The 19,950-nt window shown below is 37.4% G+C and overlaps 1 protein-coding gene across 3 annotated transcripts in view; it reads right to left on the bottom strand.

Annotated features, from left to right (window-relative positions):
* Nucleotides 1-19,950, bottom strand: part of LOC115216487 (tRNA wybutosine-synthesizing protein 4) — a 39,263-nt gene that overhangs the window by 2,594 nt on the left and 16,719 nt on the right. For all 3 annotated transcript variants that reach the window (XM_036506267.1, XM_029785907.2, XM_036506268.1), the window contains exons 4-14: nt 18,344-18,427; nt 16,948-17,068; nt 14,713-14,860; nt 13,299-13,365; nt 11,471-11,502; nt 10,306-10,396; nt 9,273-9,462; nt 6,225-6,494; nt 5,707-6,009; nt 3,966-4,063; nt 1,352-1,536 (exon numbers count right to left, since the gene is read on the bottom strand). In XM_036506267.1, the coding sequence (XP_036362160.1) occupies nt 1,352-1,536; nt 3,966-4,063; nt 5,707-6,009; nt 6,225-6,494; nt 9,273-9,462; nt 10,306-10,396; nt 11,471-11,502; nt 13,299-13,365; nt 14,713-14,860; nt 16,948-17,068; nt 18,344-18,427 (1,589 nt within the window). The remainder of the gene's footprint in view (nt 1-1,351; nt 1,537-3,965; nt 4,064-5,706; nt 6,010-6,224; nt 6,495-9,272; nt 9,463-10,305; nt 10,397-11,470; nt 11,503-13,298; nt 13,366-14,712; nt 14,861-16,947; nt 17,069-18,343; nt 18,428-19,950) is intronic.

Genomic DNA, 19,950 nt, shown 5'->3' with positions numbered 1-19,950 from the left:
AAATAAAAGCAAAAAATGGAAGTCTAAATGTTTCTTTAAAAGCAACAATACAGCAATAAATTGTTTAAACAAAAGAAAAGTATTCAGCTGAATACTTTATTAACCTAAGTCATTAACCTCAGCCATTATGAAATATTGTCTGCACAACTTGTGTCTATATTCAAACTATGTTGCTGTATTTAATTACATATGGTACATTGAAGGCACATGGCTCAGTGGTTAGAGCGTCGAGCTTACGATTGTGAGGTTGTGAGTTCGAATCCCGGACAAAGGCTGCGTGTTGTGTTCTTGAGCAAGACACTTTATTTCACGTTGCTCCAGTTCACTCAGCTGTAGAAATGAGTTGCAACATCACAGGTGCCAAGCTGTATCGGCCCCTTTGCCTTTCCCTTGGATAACATCAGTGGTGTGTAGAGGGGAGGCCGGTATGCTTGGGCGACTGCTGGTCTTCCATAAACAATCTTGCCCGGACTTGTGCCTGGGAGGGTAACTTTCTAGGTGCAATCTCACAGTCAGTGTCATGACCAAAGGGGGTCTCAATAGAATACATTTAAATGATTAAACTCATTTATAAATTTCATTTGTTTTCTACCATTACAGCAGTCAGGAAAAACTCCCAACTTAAGTTGCATCACCTCATTGTTGCATCAGCATTGCTGAGGTCATTTTAAGACCCGTTTTAAAATGACATTGCACCTGTGAGGCCCATCATATTAGGATATTATTTCACTTTTTTCTTTTTTTTTCCCTCAATATTTGATAAAAGTAAGTTTCTCTTTTACCCTGGAAAACTTCAATAACTCCTTAAATGTAACTATGACTTCTTAGTTTTGTAATAACAGAGAAAACAATAAAATAAATTAAATATTCTGTTGGGAATAAATGAATCAATTTTAAAATATATTTATTTCTTTATTGCCCACAAGGGACTAAACATAGAATGGACAAACAAAGGGATTAAGTTGATTAAATCAACTCCATTGCGTAACTTGGTACTTATTTAATCGACCCCAAAAGGATGAAAGGCAAAGTTGACCTCGGCGGAATTTGAACTGAGAACATAGTGGCAGACGAAATACCACTAAGCATTTTGCCCGGAGTACTAACGATTAGTACTTCTTTACTGCCCACAAAGGGCTACACACAGAGGGGACAAACAAGAACAGACAAATGGATTAAGTTGATTATATTTAATCGACCCTGAAAGGATGAAAGGCAAAGAGGACCTCGGTGAAATTTGAACTCAGAACATAGCGGCAGACGAAATACCGCTAAGTATTTCACCTGGTATGCTAACGATTCTGCCAGCTCACCGCCTTTAAAAATTAAAAATATTAAAAGTTATAGTTACCGTGGATATAATACACCAGAAACGTCTAGAGCCTTCAATTGAAATGTATATAAATCAAGTAGATATATATCCTTGGAGGGTGTCAACTGTTTTGTAAGTCCACCAGCTAATACCAGCCACCTGTTCTTCCATAAGCAACTGGTATGACTATGCAGCCCCATTGGTTTACTACCACATGGATCAACCTTCAGTAGAAAGAAAATTGATAAATATTTAATATCTAATAAATATTTTAATAGTGAGGAATTTATGAACTAGAAATATTATAACCAAGTCTGTCTTTTATATTTCAGTTTATGGCCAAAAGCACATTTCAGTAGGTAAGATATACTCTTTTACTTGTTTCAGTCATTTGACGGTGGCCATGCTGGAGCACCACCTTTAGTTGAGCAAATCGACCCCAGGATTTACTCTCTGTAAACCTAGTATTTATTTTATCGGTCTCTTTTGCCAAACCGCTAAGTTACGGTGACGTAAACACACCAGCATCGGTTGTCAAGCGATGTTGAGGGGACAAACACAGACACACAAACATATACACACACATGCATGTATATATACATATATACAATGGGCTTCTTTCAGTTTCTGTCTACCAAATCCACTCACAAGGCTTTGGTCGGCCCGAGGCTATAGTAGAGGACACTTGCCCAAGATGCCACGCAGTGTGACTGAATCCGGAACCATGTGGTTTGTAAGCAAGCTACTTACCACAAAACCACTCCTACACCTGATATGTAAATTGTTACCACATTTCCTTTAAGGAAATATCTTGTACCAAATACTGTTATTCTTATTTGAATATCTAAGGATACCATCTAAACACATGGTTCACAAAGTCAGTAGCTTTCCAAGAGACAGCAACATTATGGTTAGGGCAGCGGACTCGCGGTCGGAGGATTGCGGTTTCGATTCCCAGACCAGGCGTTGTGTGTGTTTATTAAGCGAAAACACCAAAAGCTCCACGAGGCTCCTGCAGGGAGTGGTGGCGACTCCTGTTGTACTCTTTCGCTCCAACTTTCTCTCATCCTTTCTTCCTGTTTCTTGTCCCCGACTTCCTACGCAACCGCTGAGCCCGGATGCGCATTCATCCATCTGTCGATGCTCTCGGTGTCGGGGGTTGACCTGCTTTCTCATCTGTGGGTCTTACAAATAGCAAAGGACCACGTTTCGGACTTCTCCCATCTTGTGAGCTCTGGGACGAAGACCGTTCGCTCAACAGCAACAGCAACATTAAGCAAGTATTATGAGTTAAAGAATTCTAAGCAAATATTAAGCTTATTGCTGTCTCTTCAAAATTTACAGTGTTGTACAAGTTACATTTATTAATGATTTAATTGAGAAGGAAATAATGGGAGTGATGTGTAGGCTGAAGGAAATGGTAAAACTATTTACATCCGATGTAGACTCTGCATTCTAACTTAGTTCTACCAATATGCATCACAGCAGATAGAGTAAGTAGACTGGCTTGAAACATTAGAATTCTCTTTGTGGCAGACAAACATATAACACCTTGTGAGTCTCTCGGTTATTGTTCCACAAACGTATCTACATAAAATAGCTTTGGAAACAATGGCCCATCTCTTCTCAGACCAATTATTCAACACATCCCAATGTATTTACACAAAAACATAAAAATCATATGATTTTTGCTTTTACTTTTTTTGTTTTGTTTGACAAAGAAAATGAAAGTAAATTTATAAATTTAAACTCTGCTCACAAATTTAAACATTACATTAAATACAGGCAAATAAAAATATTAGAAAATTACTATTTGTAAATCTCACAACGAGAGATATTCAGCAACAGTACTTTGGAGTAAAGATTGTTTGCCAACATAACATGGCAGTCCTGGTTTAGGACAAATGTTGCTGTAATTTAACCCCAGGAGACATCATCTCCAGCTGGCTATATGATATGATCTGTGTCCTTATATTTTCAAACAAGGGAATCTAGCACCCCCACTCAGCTCAAAACAATATCTGTGTATCGCGATTTCTGTTGTGAGATTTACAAATAGTAATTCTAATTCATAGATCAGTGACTAGTTGTCACTTTGAAAACTATATATTTTGAATAAGAATTTGGCAGCAATTATTCTGGGTTGATGAAGGGAAATAACCCAAAAATTGTGATACACAGATATTGTTTTGAGTTGAGTGGGGGTGCTAAATTCCCTTGTTCGAAAATATAAGGACACAGATCGTGTCATACAACCAACTGGAGACGATGTCTCCTGGGGCTAAATTACAGCAACATTCGTCCTAAACCAGGACTGCCATGTTATGTTGGCAAATAATCTTTACTCCAAAAAAAATATATTTCAAGAGGATAAAATCAAAACATAATCTTCACTAAACATTTGGAATATGCTAATCAAAGGAATGTGAGAGACATCCGAATCCCACTGATAAAATGAGGGACCCAAAATCTAAACAAGAAATAAAAAATTATTATATCCATTTTATACCCAAAAAGTAAAATACAAACAATATTGGAAATTTTAACTTGGTAAAATAAGGAATTAAATTGGAAAAAACCTAAATGGTAGGCTTCTGTTCTTACCACCTCCACCACCCTAATCTATGCAAAAAATATAAAACTCATTACAAACCTTCGACCAATGCCAGGAATTTAAATCTAAAATATAACAATCATCAAGGGGAATATGTTGTTCTGTTCGTCCTCCGTATATAATCATCTGTGGATGACCTTTCAATGAAAAAGAATCTTCCAGTTACGGATAAAAAAATCTTTTCTCCAATAATAAATGTTCAAACTTTTGCAATTTTAATTTTAATTCTTCAAAAAGTTAGTAAAACTAAGAAGTTCTGGGCATGTTTGAATGAAAAAAAAGTTTCTGTGCAATCTTTAGATTTTCAAATGTTTGGGCAAGATTTCGGACACTCCCCTTCTTTATCATTGTATTTAATTCAAAGTGCATCTCCCTCTCCCTCCATCATCCCTTAAATACATCCACTTCCTCCATTACTATCCAGACTCCTTCAACCACCAGCAACTCTTTAACCGTACCTCTTCCTGCATTGAGAACATTTCAACCCTTTCCAAAAACATCACCTACACTTTATAATGCCACACTTTATACATTGTGCAAGACAAAACTGATATAAATAAATGCTAACATTTAAGGAGTCAGTTGACACTGGAATCAGTAGAGCACCAAATAGAATTTGTGTTATTTGGTTGTGCGACTTTCCGTATGTTGACATCTGGAGTTGATGAGGTAAGAACTAGGGCTGATTTTAACCCTTTAGCATTTGGGTTTCTCTGTCAAACCTAATTCACATTGATATGAATTAGTCATGCATTACGTTGTAGCTTTGAAATTTCAATGACATGATTACTCTTTTACTTGTTTCAGTCATTTGACTGCGACCATGCTGGAGCACCGCCTTTAGTCGAGCAAATCGACCCTGGGACTTATTCTTTGTAAGCCCAGTACTTATTCTATCGGTCCACTTTTGCTGAACCGCTAAGTGACGGGTATGTAAACACACCAGCATCGGTTGTCAAGCAATGCTAGGGGGACAAACACAGACACATAAACACATACACATATATATATACATATATACGACAGGCTTCTTTCAGTTTCCATCTACCAAATCCACTCACAAGGCATTGGTTGGCCCGGGGCTATAGCAGAAGACACTTGCCCAAGATGCCACGCAGTGGGACTGAACCCGGAACCATGTGATTGGTAAGCAAGCTACTTACCACACAGCCACTCCTGCACCTATTGCTTATTTTTTAGAATAATATTGTAGGGTAAATGTGAAAGGCTGGGTCTGGTCAGTTTGAAGATAACACAGGTAGATTATTTTGGTCGAAATCGAAATTGAACCAATCCTATGACTGGCACCCGGCAGATGCCAGGACCCCCGGACTGGTGGTACGTAAAAAGCACAATCCGAATCGTGGCCAATGCCAGCGCCGCCTCAACTGGCTTCCGTGCCGGTGGCACGTAAAATGCACCAATCCGACTGTGGCCATTGCCAGCCTCGCCTGGCACCTATGTAGGTGGCACATAAAAAGCACCCACTACACTCACGGAGTGGTTGGCGTTAGGGAGGGCATCCAGCTGTAGAAACATTGCCAGATAAGACTGGAGCCTGGTGCAGCCTCCTGGCTTCCCAGATCCCCGGTCGAACCGTCCAACCCATGCTAGCATGGAGAACGGACGTTAAACGATGATGATGATGATGATGATGGCCAGTTTAAATGTTAAACGATTAATGATTACTCATCCCCCAAAATGTTTAAAATGAACAATGTTGATACTAACAGAGTTAATTTCAAAATGAATTTGAATGAATTTCTAATTTGATAATTACCATTTTTCTGGAATGCTGTAGCTGTGTGCCGCCATCTGGCACAAGGTTGTTCTCCGTACATTTTTACTTTCCTAAATGTCATATTATAAGAACTTGATCTTAAATCAAATTTCAGGGGCTCCAATATTTGCTCGTCTTCATCATGAGTAGCAGTTGTAGAACCAAGATCACTGGAGCTATCTGTTAGTTCTTCAAGGTTTATTAAAATGGCATCTTGGCAAGCTTTGCGAGGAGATGTTCTTCCACCAAATAAGAAAATTGTGTTAGGAGATATCACAATACTTGTGTGATACATACGAGCCACTGCAAAAAGAAAATTTAACATTATTTCAACTTTTAATATCACAAATACTAAAGGAATCTAACACCAAGAATGTTAAAACAAGCATTTAATCCTAAATACACCATCTTCAAAATATACTTTAAAATATTCCAATTAGTTCATTAACACCAAACTTAATGAAAATCTTAAAATATCATTTTTTTTTACTTTTACATATTGACAAACTGATAAAAACCTTCTGTTTGTTTTTCAAATTTTGATGTTGAAATCTTCACCGTTTCCCAAGATTTCAGTTCAACTATTGAAATATTAGACAGTCGCTGATGATGTGAATTTTCCATTCCAAATCCTCCATATATGACCAACAACCCTGAAGGAATTACAGCACATGAATGTCCAAATCTCATAATTGTCTCTGATGAATTCAACAATTGTATAGCTCTTTCGTTAATCTGGGTCTGTTTTGTTGCAATTGTAGCACTTCGGTAAACAGTGTCAATTTTTTCTGAAATAGAAAAACCATTTACAATATATAAAACCATTTACTAAACAGTATTTAATAAAATTTCTTATCCTTTGATAACAACAATTTTGAAATTAAAATAATATTAGATGAATTGTATTCATTAAAATACGCATTTAACCTTCTCTATCCCTCTGTAATGATTTGTTGAAATATCTGAAGCAACCTTGAACATACACCTCTGGCACTACCCACAGACTTCAGTCCAGTCTTAGTGTACCCATCATCTACTGCTAACATGCAAGCTATATATCTTATCTCTCTCCAAAACAAAAACCTTTTATCATCAATCTTTAACGATCAGCTATTCTGGTTACAATCTATAATCCAAATTATTTCTGACTCTACTAAAAACAATTAATTTTTTTGTTCACCTCAGGAACCTGCTCATCTTTGTCTCAGCCACCAGTGAACAGTCTGACCACTGCCTCATAACTGTCCAAATTTCTTTCATATTATCTGATACAGAGTTAGCCTCTATACTCACATAAAACGATCTATAATAATCTATAACAAGACATGATAATGTGTCCCATGTTCAAGAAGTGCAACCTTGTGATCTCGCCAACATCTGACCACCACCACCATTTCTAACATCTCAAATATGCTAGAAGCAGCCATAAATGGCAACCTATTCTTATTTCTTTATTACTCACAAGGGGCTAAACATAGAAGGGACAAACAAGGACAGACAAAGAGATTAAGTCAATTACATCTACCCCAGTGCGTAACTGGTACTTAATTTATTGACTCCGAAGCTAAATCTTGTTCTGGAAGGCTGCACCAGACTCTAGTCTGATTTGGCATGGTTTCTACAGCTGGATGCCCTTCCTAATGCCAACCACTCTGTGAGTGTAATAGGTGCTTTTATGTGCCACCAACATGGGTGTCAGTTTGCATGACCTCGCTAGGGATGGAAATAACTTTTATAAAGAAGCCTTGTAAAAGATTTGGTTTCTGCAATAGCAACATCAATGAAGCATAAGTATAAGAGACATGAAGAATTTGAAACACCAAAGTTACCAAGAATGATGAGTTAAAAAAAGGGTGAAGTGAAACAGATGTCCTTAATACAGGGAGAGTTGGTGGTGGTGGGAGGAGTTCAGAGAATATGTATTTGGAAAAATGAGTAAAAAAATTTTTTTTTAAGTAGACCAACTGAAAATCTTTGCTGCTGATGTCCAGATGAGATGTGAGTGGTAGAGAGAGAGAGAGAGAGAGAGCAATCTACATATTTGCTGATATCGCCTTTCACAGTGAAGTTGAATAGAGAAAGTAATCTTGACAACAGAGATGAAATAAAAGATAAGATGTGAAAGATCTGTGTTTCATAGAGGTTAACATGCTAGTAGCAGGAGCAATTAAGATAGCTGTTAATTATCATTGGTTTTGTGGAAACTGTAGTTGTACATAAAAGCACGGAATATGATTTAGTAGATATACTAGCACTATGACCCAGCAACACCAGGTCATAGTGCTAGTGCATGCATATACAGCTGCGTGCGTGCGCACATACACGCGAGTACTGTCCAAATCTCCGACCAATCACATACAGCTAGCTGGCATTCAATTGGCGTATCAAGTTTCAGGCATTTTGATTGGGTTTGGGATAGAAAATTCACAAAAAAGTCACTTCTATTGATTTTTTAATGGCTTTGCGGGTTGACTGGGGAAATGTAAAGATGTGCACAACCACCCTTGGACGGTTTTGAATGACCATAGAAAGTGTGAGCCCTCAACTGAAAAATTGTGGATTTGTATAAAGGACATGCACACACACAGACATTTATATATAGAGAGATGATTAAAAACTACTGATCTAGATACATAAATTGCTATTGTTAACAAATTCTAAAAAATCTTTAAGTTAAAAGGGTGAATTTAATTACACTTTAATTAATATTTGTAGCTCTAAATTATATTGTTCCATATTTAAGAGATGAGGAATTATGTACATTATTTACATTTGACAGATATTTGTCCTCATCTTGTTTGTTATTAATACAGCGTTTCAGCTGATATATCCTCCAGCCTTCATCAGGTGTTTTGGGGAAATTTCGAGCCTGGGTTCTCATTCCTAAGGCTTTTTTCAATGTTATTATTATTATTATTATTATTATTATTATTATTCAGGTCACTGCCTGGAATCGAACTCAGAATCTTGGGGTTAATAGCCACGCTCTTAACCACTACACCATATGCCTGGGCATATGGCATAGTGGTTAAGAGTGCGGGCTACTAACCCTAAGATTCCGAGTTCAATTCCAGGTAGTGACCTGAATAATTATAATAACATCGAAAAATACGTTAGGAATGAGAACCCAGGTTCAAAATTTCCTCAGGACACCTGATGAAGGCTGGAGGGTATATCAGCCGAAATGTTGTGTTAACAACAAACAAGATGAGGACTATTATCCATCAAATATAAATAATGTAAACTAAATTATATTATTTTCATCTGTGATCAAAACAGTGTGAAGATGCAGAAATCAATGAGGTTGTTACTGGAGGCAAGTTTTAGTGTTTCAATGAACTTTTTAAATTCTATTATTGCCTAGTAAACTAATATGATTTGTTCAATAACTCGTTATTTAAAGACTTTGTGATAAAAACCGTCCATCCATCCAACCCATGCCAGCATGGAAAGCAGACGTTAAATGATGATGATGATGATGATGATTGCAATGAAATAAATATAACAATTTTAAAACAGCATTAACAAAAGTAAAAAAAACAAATTGAATGGTAAAAAGGACTCACGATGAACTTCGTGACAATAGCTATTCGGAGAACCAATACTGGCCCAAATAATTGTGTAGTGACTGCAAACCAAATGCCATCCTTCAAATTCATCAAATAACTCTTTTCGTTCAATGTCTTCTTTCTCCGTCATTGAAACCAGATTAAAGAAGATGTCGTTCATATCCCAGCATCTATACACTTCCCAACCCTATACAAAGCGAAATTTCAAAACACAATTTTAATTAACCAGAAACCAAACTAAATATACAAAAATGGTGTTTCATTATACTTAATAAAGCCATAAAGTTATAAAGGTAACTTCTTAAATTCCACTGCCTATCTTTACCTTAGTTTTCACATTTACCATTATAGTCTTAACTAACCTTGAAAAGCATATGAAAAAAAAAAACTAAATTCTTATGCTTTTGCAATATAAATTGCATCCACCAGTTCAAAATATACATAAACTTTGGCATTGAGAGTTACACAAATGCCAGAACTGGGCGCCACTGCATAGTGCCAGGGACTCCAAATTTGCCATCAAGATGTAGGACAAGATACTGTGATAGCCTGGGCTTCAGAGGCCCACAGCTCTTCAATATCCTCCCAAAGGACCTGAGAGACCTGCATGGGGTGGATGCAGATGTCTTTAAAATAAAGCTGGGCCTCTTCCTGTCAGGTGTCCCAGATGAACCAACTTCACGACAGGAGGTGCAGATGAGGGCAGCTGCATCAAACTCTCTCATGCACCAAATGTCAATTGCTAAAAAGCATTCGTAAAGTAAAATCATGTAGCAACACCAAATGGTGGTGCCCCAGCATGGCCACAGCTCGTGAGCTAAAACTAGATGAAATGAAATGAAAAATATCTTTTTACAGCAAGCAATGGAGAAAACTCGCACAAATAATTGTAATTATTTTATGCATTTTATGTAATTATTTTTTTTAGTTAAACAAAATAGCATGAATATGTTAAATCTAATCTAGATAATCAAAATTATAAAAGCAATTAAATTTCATTAATGATACAATAATACATTATAATACACACCAGTCTAAAAAATCTCTCTGTTTGTGATTGCAAGCTAGGGAAAGTATTAATACATTTCAAAGTTGATCCAGTCTTCTTAAAATGGTTCTGCCTAAAAGAATTAAAAGTCAAAGGATTATTTGATCAGATAATAAAATGATAGTAAAATCAAGCAAATGACTCTTAGCTGAAGGGAAGAATTAATCAATCAACATCTCTTATATAAAATCCATTCTGTCTGTCTGTCTGTCTGTCTTCTAGGATCTCGGGCATCCTCCATCTGATTGCGCTCAAATTTGATATGTAGATACCAACAGTATCAGGGCGTGTATAAGTCTTGAAAAAATTGCAAAAATCGATTCCAGGTGAGAATACGATCAATAAAGCCATGGAAATGTACATTTGTAAGTGCAAGTACATCAGCTGTTGCAATCGATACTACACGTCTTGCAAGAAAAAGTCCATCTTTATTTCTTCTTTTGCTGGTGTCTCAAATTTAGGTTAAATCAGTGTTTCTCAAAGGTCGGACAAGTTGTTTTGAGAAAATTTGGTTTAAATGTTTGACAACTCAGCACCGTCCATTGGAGGGGTGGGGCGTTTTGCTCATATTAAATATGTTCCTTATAAATGTTCCACTGTGAAACAATAACATTTAATAAGTATTTAATGATGAAATGACACATTTAATACGTTTCACTTATCTATTTCAGTTTTTACCTTAATACAAACTTTTTTAAACAATAAATTAAAATTCATAGTAGCTCATTTGACATTGCAATTATTGTAATTAGCTCATTAGAGAGTCAATTTGATTCAAAATAATACCTTTCGGTAACTTGGAGGCTCCAAGGTACTGATTACTTAATCTCTTTACATTGGCAAAAACTGTTGCAGTTACTGTTAATATTTTTCATAAAATATATTTTATTTAACCTATTAAATTTTCTTAAGTACCCAAATGTCTTACATCTTTACATTTGACATCCTCATCAGCAAAATATAAGAGATTTAATTTATTTTTCCCCTGCAGTTAATGGCAATGATCACAAAAATAATAATTTCAGAGATTGTATATAAGGAACACTGAATCCTTTTGTATTGAAAATTTTATTTGATTGTCTTATTTCTACTTTCAAAAGTAATTTATAATAAAATTATTAAGAAAATAAAGTTAATAGATACTCACATAAAATGTCCAAATGCTGTATCAGGGTTTATCTACAAGTAAATTTTTTTATTTAAATGTAGTTTGTTTTTTAATGAACAAACACATTATCATAGGAAATAACTGAACTGGAATGGTAAATAATTTTACTGACAGATTAAAAACAACTATCATCATCATCATTGTTTAATGTCCGCTTTCTATGCTAGAATGGGTTGGACGATTTTGACTGAGGACTGGCGAACCAGACGGCCGCACCAGGCTCCAATCTTGATCTGGCAGAGTTTCTATAGCTGGATGCCCTTCCTAATGCCAAATATGTAATATATAAACAAATTCAACAAATAAGGCTATTTTCCCTGCTAAAGCAGGGCTTAGCTTCGTAGGTAACACATGACAGTTAAGTAGCTGTCTGACACAAAGTTCATTGGATGACAGGTGAAGCAGAGGCTTACATCCAAAACTCTGGATATAAAACTGACAGCAGTGAAGAAAAGAGCCTGAAATGCATTCAAGAACATTGTCAACAGATTTCTAGCACCCACTACACTCACGGAGTGGTTGGCATTAGGAAGGGCATCCAGCTGTAGAAACTCTGCCAGATCAAGATTGGAGCCTGGTGTGACCGTCTGGTTCGCCAGCCCTCAGTCAAAATCGTCCAACCCATGCTAGCATGGAAAGCGGACGTTAAACGATGATGATGATAATGATGAACAAAAAACAGATAACTGCAAAGATCTTTGATTATTCATCAGAACTTGTTATATGATTTCTAAAATGTTATATAATGCAGTTGAGGCATCAGGTGTGATGTGCAAGAGAGAAGATTGCGTTGGTATGGTCGTGTGATGCATAAGGATGAAGACAGCTGCGGAGAGAAGTTTCGATCTCTAAGTGTGAAGGGAACCTGTGGAAGAGGTAGACCCAGGAAGACATGGGGTGAAGTGGTGAAGCATGATCTTTGAATGTCGGGTCTCATGGAGAGGTAATGACAAGTGATTCAGACCTTTGGTGATTCACTGTGCTTGAGCAGACTCATCAAGCCAAGGGATATCGTAGACATGGCCAGTGCTGGTGACATGTAAAAGGCACTTATGCTGGTCACACATAAAAGGCACCCATGCTGGTGGCATTCTTGGAGTGGTTGGCATTAGGAAGGGAATCCAGTCATAGAAACCAAGCCAAATCAGAGTGGAACCTAGTACAGTTCCCCAGTCTACCAGTTCCAGTCAAACCATCCAACCCATGCCAGCATGGAAAGCAGACACTAAATGATGATGATGATGTGTGCGTATTGACTAATATGCAAATTTTTGTTGTAGAAACAAAAACTAATATAATTTGTGTGTTTTATGCATTAAATTTGATAGAAAAACAGAAAAGAAAAGTGGGAGCAAACCAAAACTTTCATAAAAATCTGTTAAATAGTTTTATTTATCATTCCTCAATATCAAACCACAAAACTAGTAATGTCTCTTCACCACATAGCAACTTATATAAACTGGATACTGGACAATCCAAGAACAAGATTTAGTGCCAGATGTGATGTGTGTAGGTTTGCCTTGATGTTCACAATTCTAAACTCTCAGCCATGGATTATTTGCTCCGTTGTTTTATGGCTGGCATCAAAGAAAAGTTGCAAAAGAAGGATTTTAAGCACATACAAATACCTTGTTTTTGAACCAGTTAACTACTATCAGCCGAAACAAAATTTAACTGTTCACAAATTAATCATGAAATGTTGAGTAAGACATAGAAGTCCTAAAGTCTAAAGTTCATATTATTCAAAGACCACAAAAGTTTCATAGGCTACACTGAGCCATGACAGTTCAGAAAGAGATATAAATACCTGTTCATAATCAATAAAAACAGCATTAGAAAAACAGTCCACAGCCCACTTTATCACAGCTTGTGAACTGGAAAATAGTTAAATGGAAATTATTAAGAAACAAGATTTGAAATCCCTCTTTTATGTAACATTTATAAATATGAAATGTGAAATATTAAAGATTTTAAAATTCTTGATTATAAAAGCAATTAAATACAAAGAAATCTGGTTATATTATGCAAAAACCACTAACTAAAAACCAGCACATATTTTAGTTTTCAAAATGTCTTTTTTATTTACATATTTTTGCAGAATCCAATAATTATTCAGATTCTTCCATATTAAGAGAATACACTCTTTTACTTGTTTCAGTCATTTGACTGTGGCCATGCTGGAGCACCACCTTTAGCAAATCGACCCCAGGACTTATTCTTTGTAAGCCTAGTACTTATTCTACCAGTCTTTTTTGCTGAACCTCTAAGGTACGGGGAATGGTGCTACTGCTACACACACACATCCAAGACAGCATCCAAAGAAAGGATACTTGACTGATAGACATAAAGTCACTTCAAACTCTCCAGCTTCTGGTCCGAAGACATACTGTTTCCTCTCTCAGCCGTTTTCTTCCTACCTTTTTCTAGTGTAGCCTGTGTGGCTCAGAGTTGGCTGGTCCCATGCCACTTCTACTCGTGCACTCCCAACTCACTCAACTCTCAGTATTGTACTCTATTCAGACCCAAACACCCTGTCTGTCCTCTCAATGATGTTATTCCCCTGGAATAACATCTGGAGCGGCTAACCGGCTTCAGTGCCAGTGGCACTTAAAAGGCACCATTCGAGTGTAATCGTTACCAGTGTCACCTTACTGGCACTCGAGCCCCATGCTAGTAGGGTATTAAAAGCACCATCCGATTGTGATAGTTGCCAGAGCGGCTATCTGGCTTCTGTGCAGGTAGCACATAAAAGACACCGTTCAAGGATGATTGTTACCAGCACCGCCTTACTGGCACCTGTGCTGGTGGCATGTGTAAAAGATTCGAGCAAGGTCATTGCCAGTGCCGCCTGACTGGCCCCCATGCCAGTGGCACATAAAAAGCACCCACTACACTCTCTCGGAGTGGTTGACGTTAGGAAGGGCATCCAGCTGTAGAAACTCTGCCAGATCAAGATTGGAGACTGGTGCAGCCATCTGGTTCGCCAGCTCTCAGTCAAATCGTCCAACCCATGCTAGCATGGAAAGCAGATGTTAAACAATGATGATGATGATGATGAATTCTCTCTTTATGCATGGTTTTTCCTGCAGCAGTTCATCTCATTAGTCTCAAGGGTTTCTGAAGAGCATGGCCACAACCCCTTTCTTCCAGACTTTAAACTGGTTAAAAATTGAATGAGATGATGAGCTACAAAATCAGATGAAAGCATCTATTAGACTTACTAAGATGGTGGTAAGTAGGTGAGGACACATTCAGAAAGTATCAATGTAGAGCACGTATAGTTGATGTGGCACAGACGTAGAACTTGGTCCAACTGCTTGATCTGGGTTAAGTCGACACCAATCAACACATAATCCTTGGAATATATTTCTAAAAGCAATAATAAAAATACAATCAGTGTAATGACATTTAATTAAATAAAACTCAAACAATAATTCAACTGCATCAATTTACATCACAGACTCAACAACTGATTAACTGAATCTATTATTATCAGATTTATTTTATAAAGTTTCTCTGTCATTTAATTTACTTGGGTCAATGGGTTCCTCACAAATTTTCCAAGTCTAATTACACACACAGAGTGAATGTGTGCTCTTCTCTGCTATCACATCTCATGAATGAACCTTTTTTGGACCGAATAGTGACTGGTCACGAGAAATGGGTTCTCTATAAAAATGTCAAGTGCAGAAGACGGTGGGTAGGGAAAGGAGAAACACTGGTATTCCAGGCTGAAGAAGGTCTTCACCCACATAAGGTGTTGTGATCTTGTTTGGTGGGATATGAAAGGTTTGGTCCACTTTGAACTTTGAAACCCAAACCAAACAATAACAAGGGAGATCTGTGAGCAGCTTGAGCAGCTTAAGTCAGTGCTAGAAGAAAAAAGGTTATCTTTGATTTTTAAGACAAAAGGTGTTCTTCCATTCAGGATAATGCTCGGCCACATACAGTGAGGATGATATTCCAAAGGTTGGAGCAGTTTGAATGGGAAATGATGCCCCACCACCATATTTGCCAGACATTTCCTCATCTGATTATCATTTATTCCACAGTCTTCAAAAATCATTTGGATGGAAAAGATGAGGTCAGAACAGTACTGGAGGTACATTGGATAGGGAAAGGAGAAACACTGGCACCCCAGGCTACAGAAGGTCTTCACCCACATAAGGTGTTGTTATCTGTTTGGTGGGGTATGAAAGGTTTAGTCTAGTCACAGATAACCTTCTGTAGATGAGGTCAGAACAGTACTGGAGGAGTACTTTTCGTCACAGCCAAGTGAATTTAGACAAGTGAATTTTGGAAGAGGGGCCTTGCAAGTCTACCGGATAGATGGAAGAGCATTGTAGAAAATGAAGGAGAGTATATTTTAGATTGAAAAAGAACTTCATTTATCTTAATTTTGAAAAGTAAAAGGAGGATGAAAAAAACCACATTATTTATGGGATGACCCAATACAAATGCACCTGAAATTGTAATTGTTCACCAATTGATCACTAACGATGAAAAATAATTTCTGACACATTAATGACATAAAAGCAGTGATAGCTGAATATAGAAAATTCAAAATTGCTGGAAGGTTTGAGAATTGATTGTATCATTATTACCAAAGTCACCCCTTCTACAGACAAGAAGAATTAAGAAACAATGTAACAAATGTAATTTTGCTTAGCAGAAAATGGAGAAAGAAGAGATGAATATATCAACTTGAGTGAGTTGTTGAGTGCAAAGGAATGTTTAAGAATAGTATAAATAAAATCAACATTTAACATTAATCTTTATAATTTAGTGTTGGAATTGGTTAAAACATGAGAATGTCTGGAACATAGAAAGAAGAAATGAACTCTATAAGCCACATCACAAACAGCCTGTCTAAAAAGTTAATAACTCTGAATAAAAATATACAGGTTACAGAGACACCTTTCTAATGTACAACAATACAATAAAATGCACCTGAAGGAGTGGCATCTAGCTGTAAAAAAAAAGCATTTTAAAAGAAAAGAAACAAATGAAGGAAATATGGATAATTGTATGTAACTGACTGTGAAGGGTAATAAGAACTAATATAGATTAGGAAGGAACTTTTAGTTCAGTCACAGACAAACTGTATGGTGTAGAGAATGTAATAATATACACCCAGTCTATGGTGATAGAAAGAGTATATAGCCATAGAATTATGCCATCCCAACAACCACAAAAAAATCAGAACCCCAGTGTTATCCAAGCCTCTGATTCTCTCTTCAAAATGGTAATGAATTCTTACTCCCTTTTACTTTAAATAGTAAATAATTTCCTATCAGTAAAATGTTTTTGATAACTCAACAAGCAAATAAATTTATTCTTTAGTTAACTCAAATATTAAGCAAATTAAATTTGAAAACAGAACACAAATTCATTTCTATTTAGTAATTATGGTTAAAAATGTTTAAAATATTGAAATTGAATTAGTATTAGCTTACCAACCAAAGACAATTCAGGTGAGTGGATTTTATCATCAAAGTCTTCTATGAGTAGTTCTTTTAATTCTTTAGTTTGTCTTATTGAGTTAGCTTTCCTTTTGACAACATCCAAAAAGTCCACCTGAAATATATTGAGTTTTAAACTTCAAAAATTGAAACCAATACAGAAATTTATAAAATTACCCAAACATTTCATTGAAACAGAATTACAAATATATCCAAGAAACTTAGATCCAAAGAAAGATTACACTTGAAAATGCAAATTCATCAACATCAAATAAAAATCAAATGGAAATTGTAGTTGTGATACCTGTGCTGGTGGCACATAAAAAGCACCATCTGAATGTGGCCGATGCCAGCGCCGCCGTGACTGGCTTCCGTGCCGGTGGCTCATAAAAAGCACCAACCGATCGTGGCTGTTGCCAGCCTCTCCTGGCACCTGTGCTGGTGGAATGTAAAAAGCACCCACTAGACTCAAGGAGTGGTTGGCGTTAGGAAGGGCATCCAGCTGTAGAAACACTGCCAGATCAGACTGGAGCCTGGTGCAGCCTCCTGGCTCCCCAGACCCCATTCAAACCGTCAAACCCATGCTAGCATGGAAAACAGACTTTAAACGATGATGATGATGAAATAATCAAAATCTCAAAGCTGTGAGATAATGCATGATTACTTCAAAACAATGTAAATAAATAAGCATTGCATTTGGCAGAGTAATCTGAATATCAAAGAGTAAATACTCCCTCAATATCCCTTTGAATGTTTTAAAAATAACAACATCATCATCCTTTAACGTCCGCTTTCCATGCTAGCATGGGTTGGACGATTTGACAGAGGTCTGGTGAACCAGATGGCTGCACCAGGCTCCAATCTTGATTTGGCAGAGTTTCTACAGCTGGATGCCCTTCTTAACGCCAACCATTCCGAGAGTGTAGTGAGTGCTTTTATATGCCACTGGCACGAGGGCCAGTCAAGCGGTACTGGTAACAGCCATGCCCAAATGGTGCTTTTTATGTGCCACCTGCACACACAGGAACCAGTCCAGCGGCACTGGCGACGACCTCGCTCAAATGTTTCACGTGCCACCAGCACAAGTGCTAGTAAGGCGACGCGGTAACGATCACGCTCAAATGGTGTGTTTAACGTGCCATCGACACGAAGGCCAGCTTGTTGCTCTGGCAACGATCTCACTCGTATGGTACTCTTAGCGCCGGATGCCAGTCTCTACAACTATATAAATTCCAACCAAATTCTCGTGAAATAACACAAAATATAAAGAGGCAATTTTCTGATTTATTAATGAAAACTGATCTAAAATGTAATGGAATCATATATTGGAATCACTCGATCAATAGCAAAAATAAAAGTTGTACATTCTGAACCAATTTCTAAACCTTACCTCATAAAAGACACAGTTCTCCAAGAGTCCCTGAGATTTGAGCCGGAAATAAGCAGAATCAAACCCAGCACCAAGAGAAATGATCTGAAACAATAAAAATTCAAACTAAGACAAGTATAATTTCATTACTACACATGCAAATACATTTGCAGTCATTAGCATTATTATTATTATTAGCACAAAGTCTTTTTATTCAGAAATACCAATTCATATTTACAAAACCATTCAAACAATATTTAAACCAAATAAGATAAATTAGTCATAATTGATTTTCCTGAAGTTTTGTTCTCTTATGATTACAGCAGTGGAGGTGCGTGGCTTAGTGATTGTAAGATTGCGGTTTCGATTCCTGCACCGGGCGACGTGCTGTGTTCTTGGGCAAAACACTTCATTTCATGTTGCTCCAGTCCACTCAGCAGGCAAAAATGAGTAACGCTGCGATGGACTGGCATCCCATCCAGCTGGGGAACATGTACGCCGGGGAAACCGGGCCCATGAGCCTGGCTAGGCTTTAAAAGGATGCATTTATTAGTGGAGGCGCAATGGTCCAGTGGTTAGGGCAGCGGACTTGCGGTCAGAGGATCACGGTTTCGATTCCCAGACCGGGCGCTGTGTGTGTTTATTGAGCAAAAACACCTAAAAGCTCCATGTGACTCCAGCAGGGGGGAGAGACACCTGTTGTACTCTTTTGCCCCAACTTTCTCTCACTCTCTCTTCCTGTTTCTTGAGTAACACTGCAATGGACTGGCGTCCCGTCCAGCTGGGGGGAACACATACGCCACAGAAACCGGAAAACCGGGCCCATGAGCCTGGCTGGGATTGAAAAGGGCAACGTTTATCGTTTTTTTATGATTACAGCAGCTCAGTGAATAATGCTGTGGTTTGAAGTGTGATGGAGGGATGGGTTATTATTAAAAAAAATTATGAGCAAAATTTTTTTATGTTTTAAACTTTCAGGAAAATATATACATATTTTGTTGTGTCTAGGGAGAATCATATTGTCTTAATGATGATGACCTAATGAAAACTGTAACCACAGAAACTATTTACTCCTTATTTTAAGATTGACAAAACTGTCAAAATTAAAACACCATTTACTTAAGATTTTAATAATCTGATCAAAGAGAGAGATATTTCAAAGCACTAGAAAAAAAAGTCATTAACTCTCTTTACTCTTTTACTTGTTTCAGTCATTTGACTGCGGCCATGCTGGAGCACCGCCTTTAGTCGAGCAAATCGACCCCAACACTTATTCTTTGTAAGCCCAGTACTTAATCTATCGGTCTCTTTTTGCCGAACCGCTAAGTGATGGGGACGTAAACACACCAGCATCGGTTGTCAAGCGATGGTGGGGGGACAAACACAGACAAACAAACACACACACACATATATATATATATATATATATATATATATACATACATACGATGGGCTTCTTTCAGTTTCCGTCTACCAAATCCACTCACAAGGCATTGGTCAACCCGGGGCTATAGCAGAAGACACTTGCCCAAGATGCCACGCAGTGGGACTGAACCCGGAACCGTGTGGTTGGTAAGCAAGCTACTTACCACACAGCCACTCCTGCACCCATAACTAAATCTATTTTT

This window comes from Octopus sinensis, linkage group LG10 (assembly GCF_006345805.1).
Source record: "Octopus sinensis linkage group LG10, ASM634580v1, whole genome shotgun sequence".
Taxonomy (NCBI): domain Eukaryota; kingdom Metazoa; phylum Mollusca; class Cephalopoda; order Octopoda; family Octopodidae; genus Octopus; species Octopus sinensis.
This window is presented reverse-complemented; position numbering and strand designations above follow the sequence as displayed.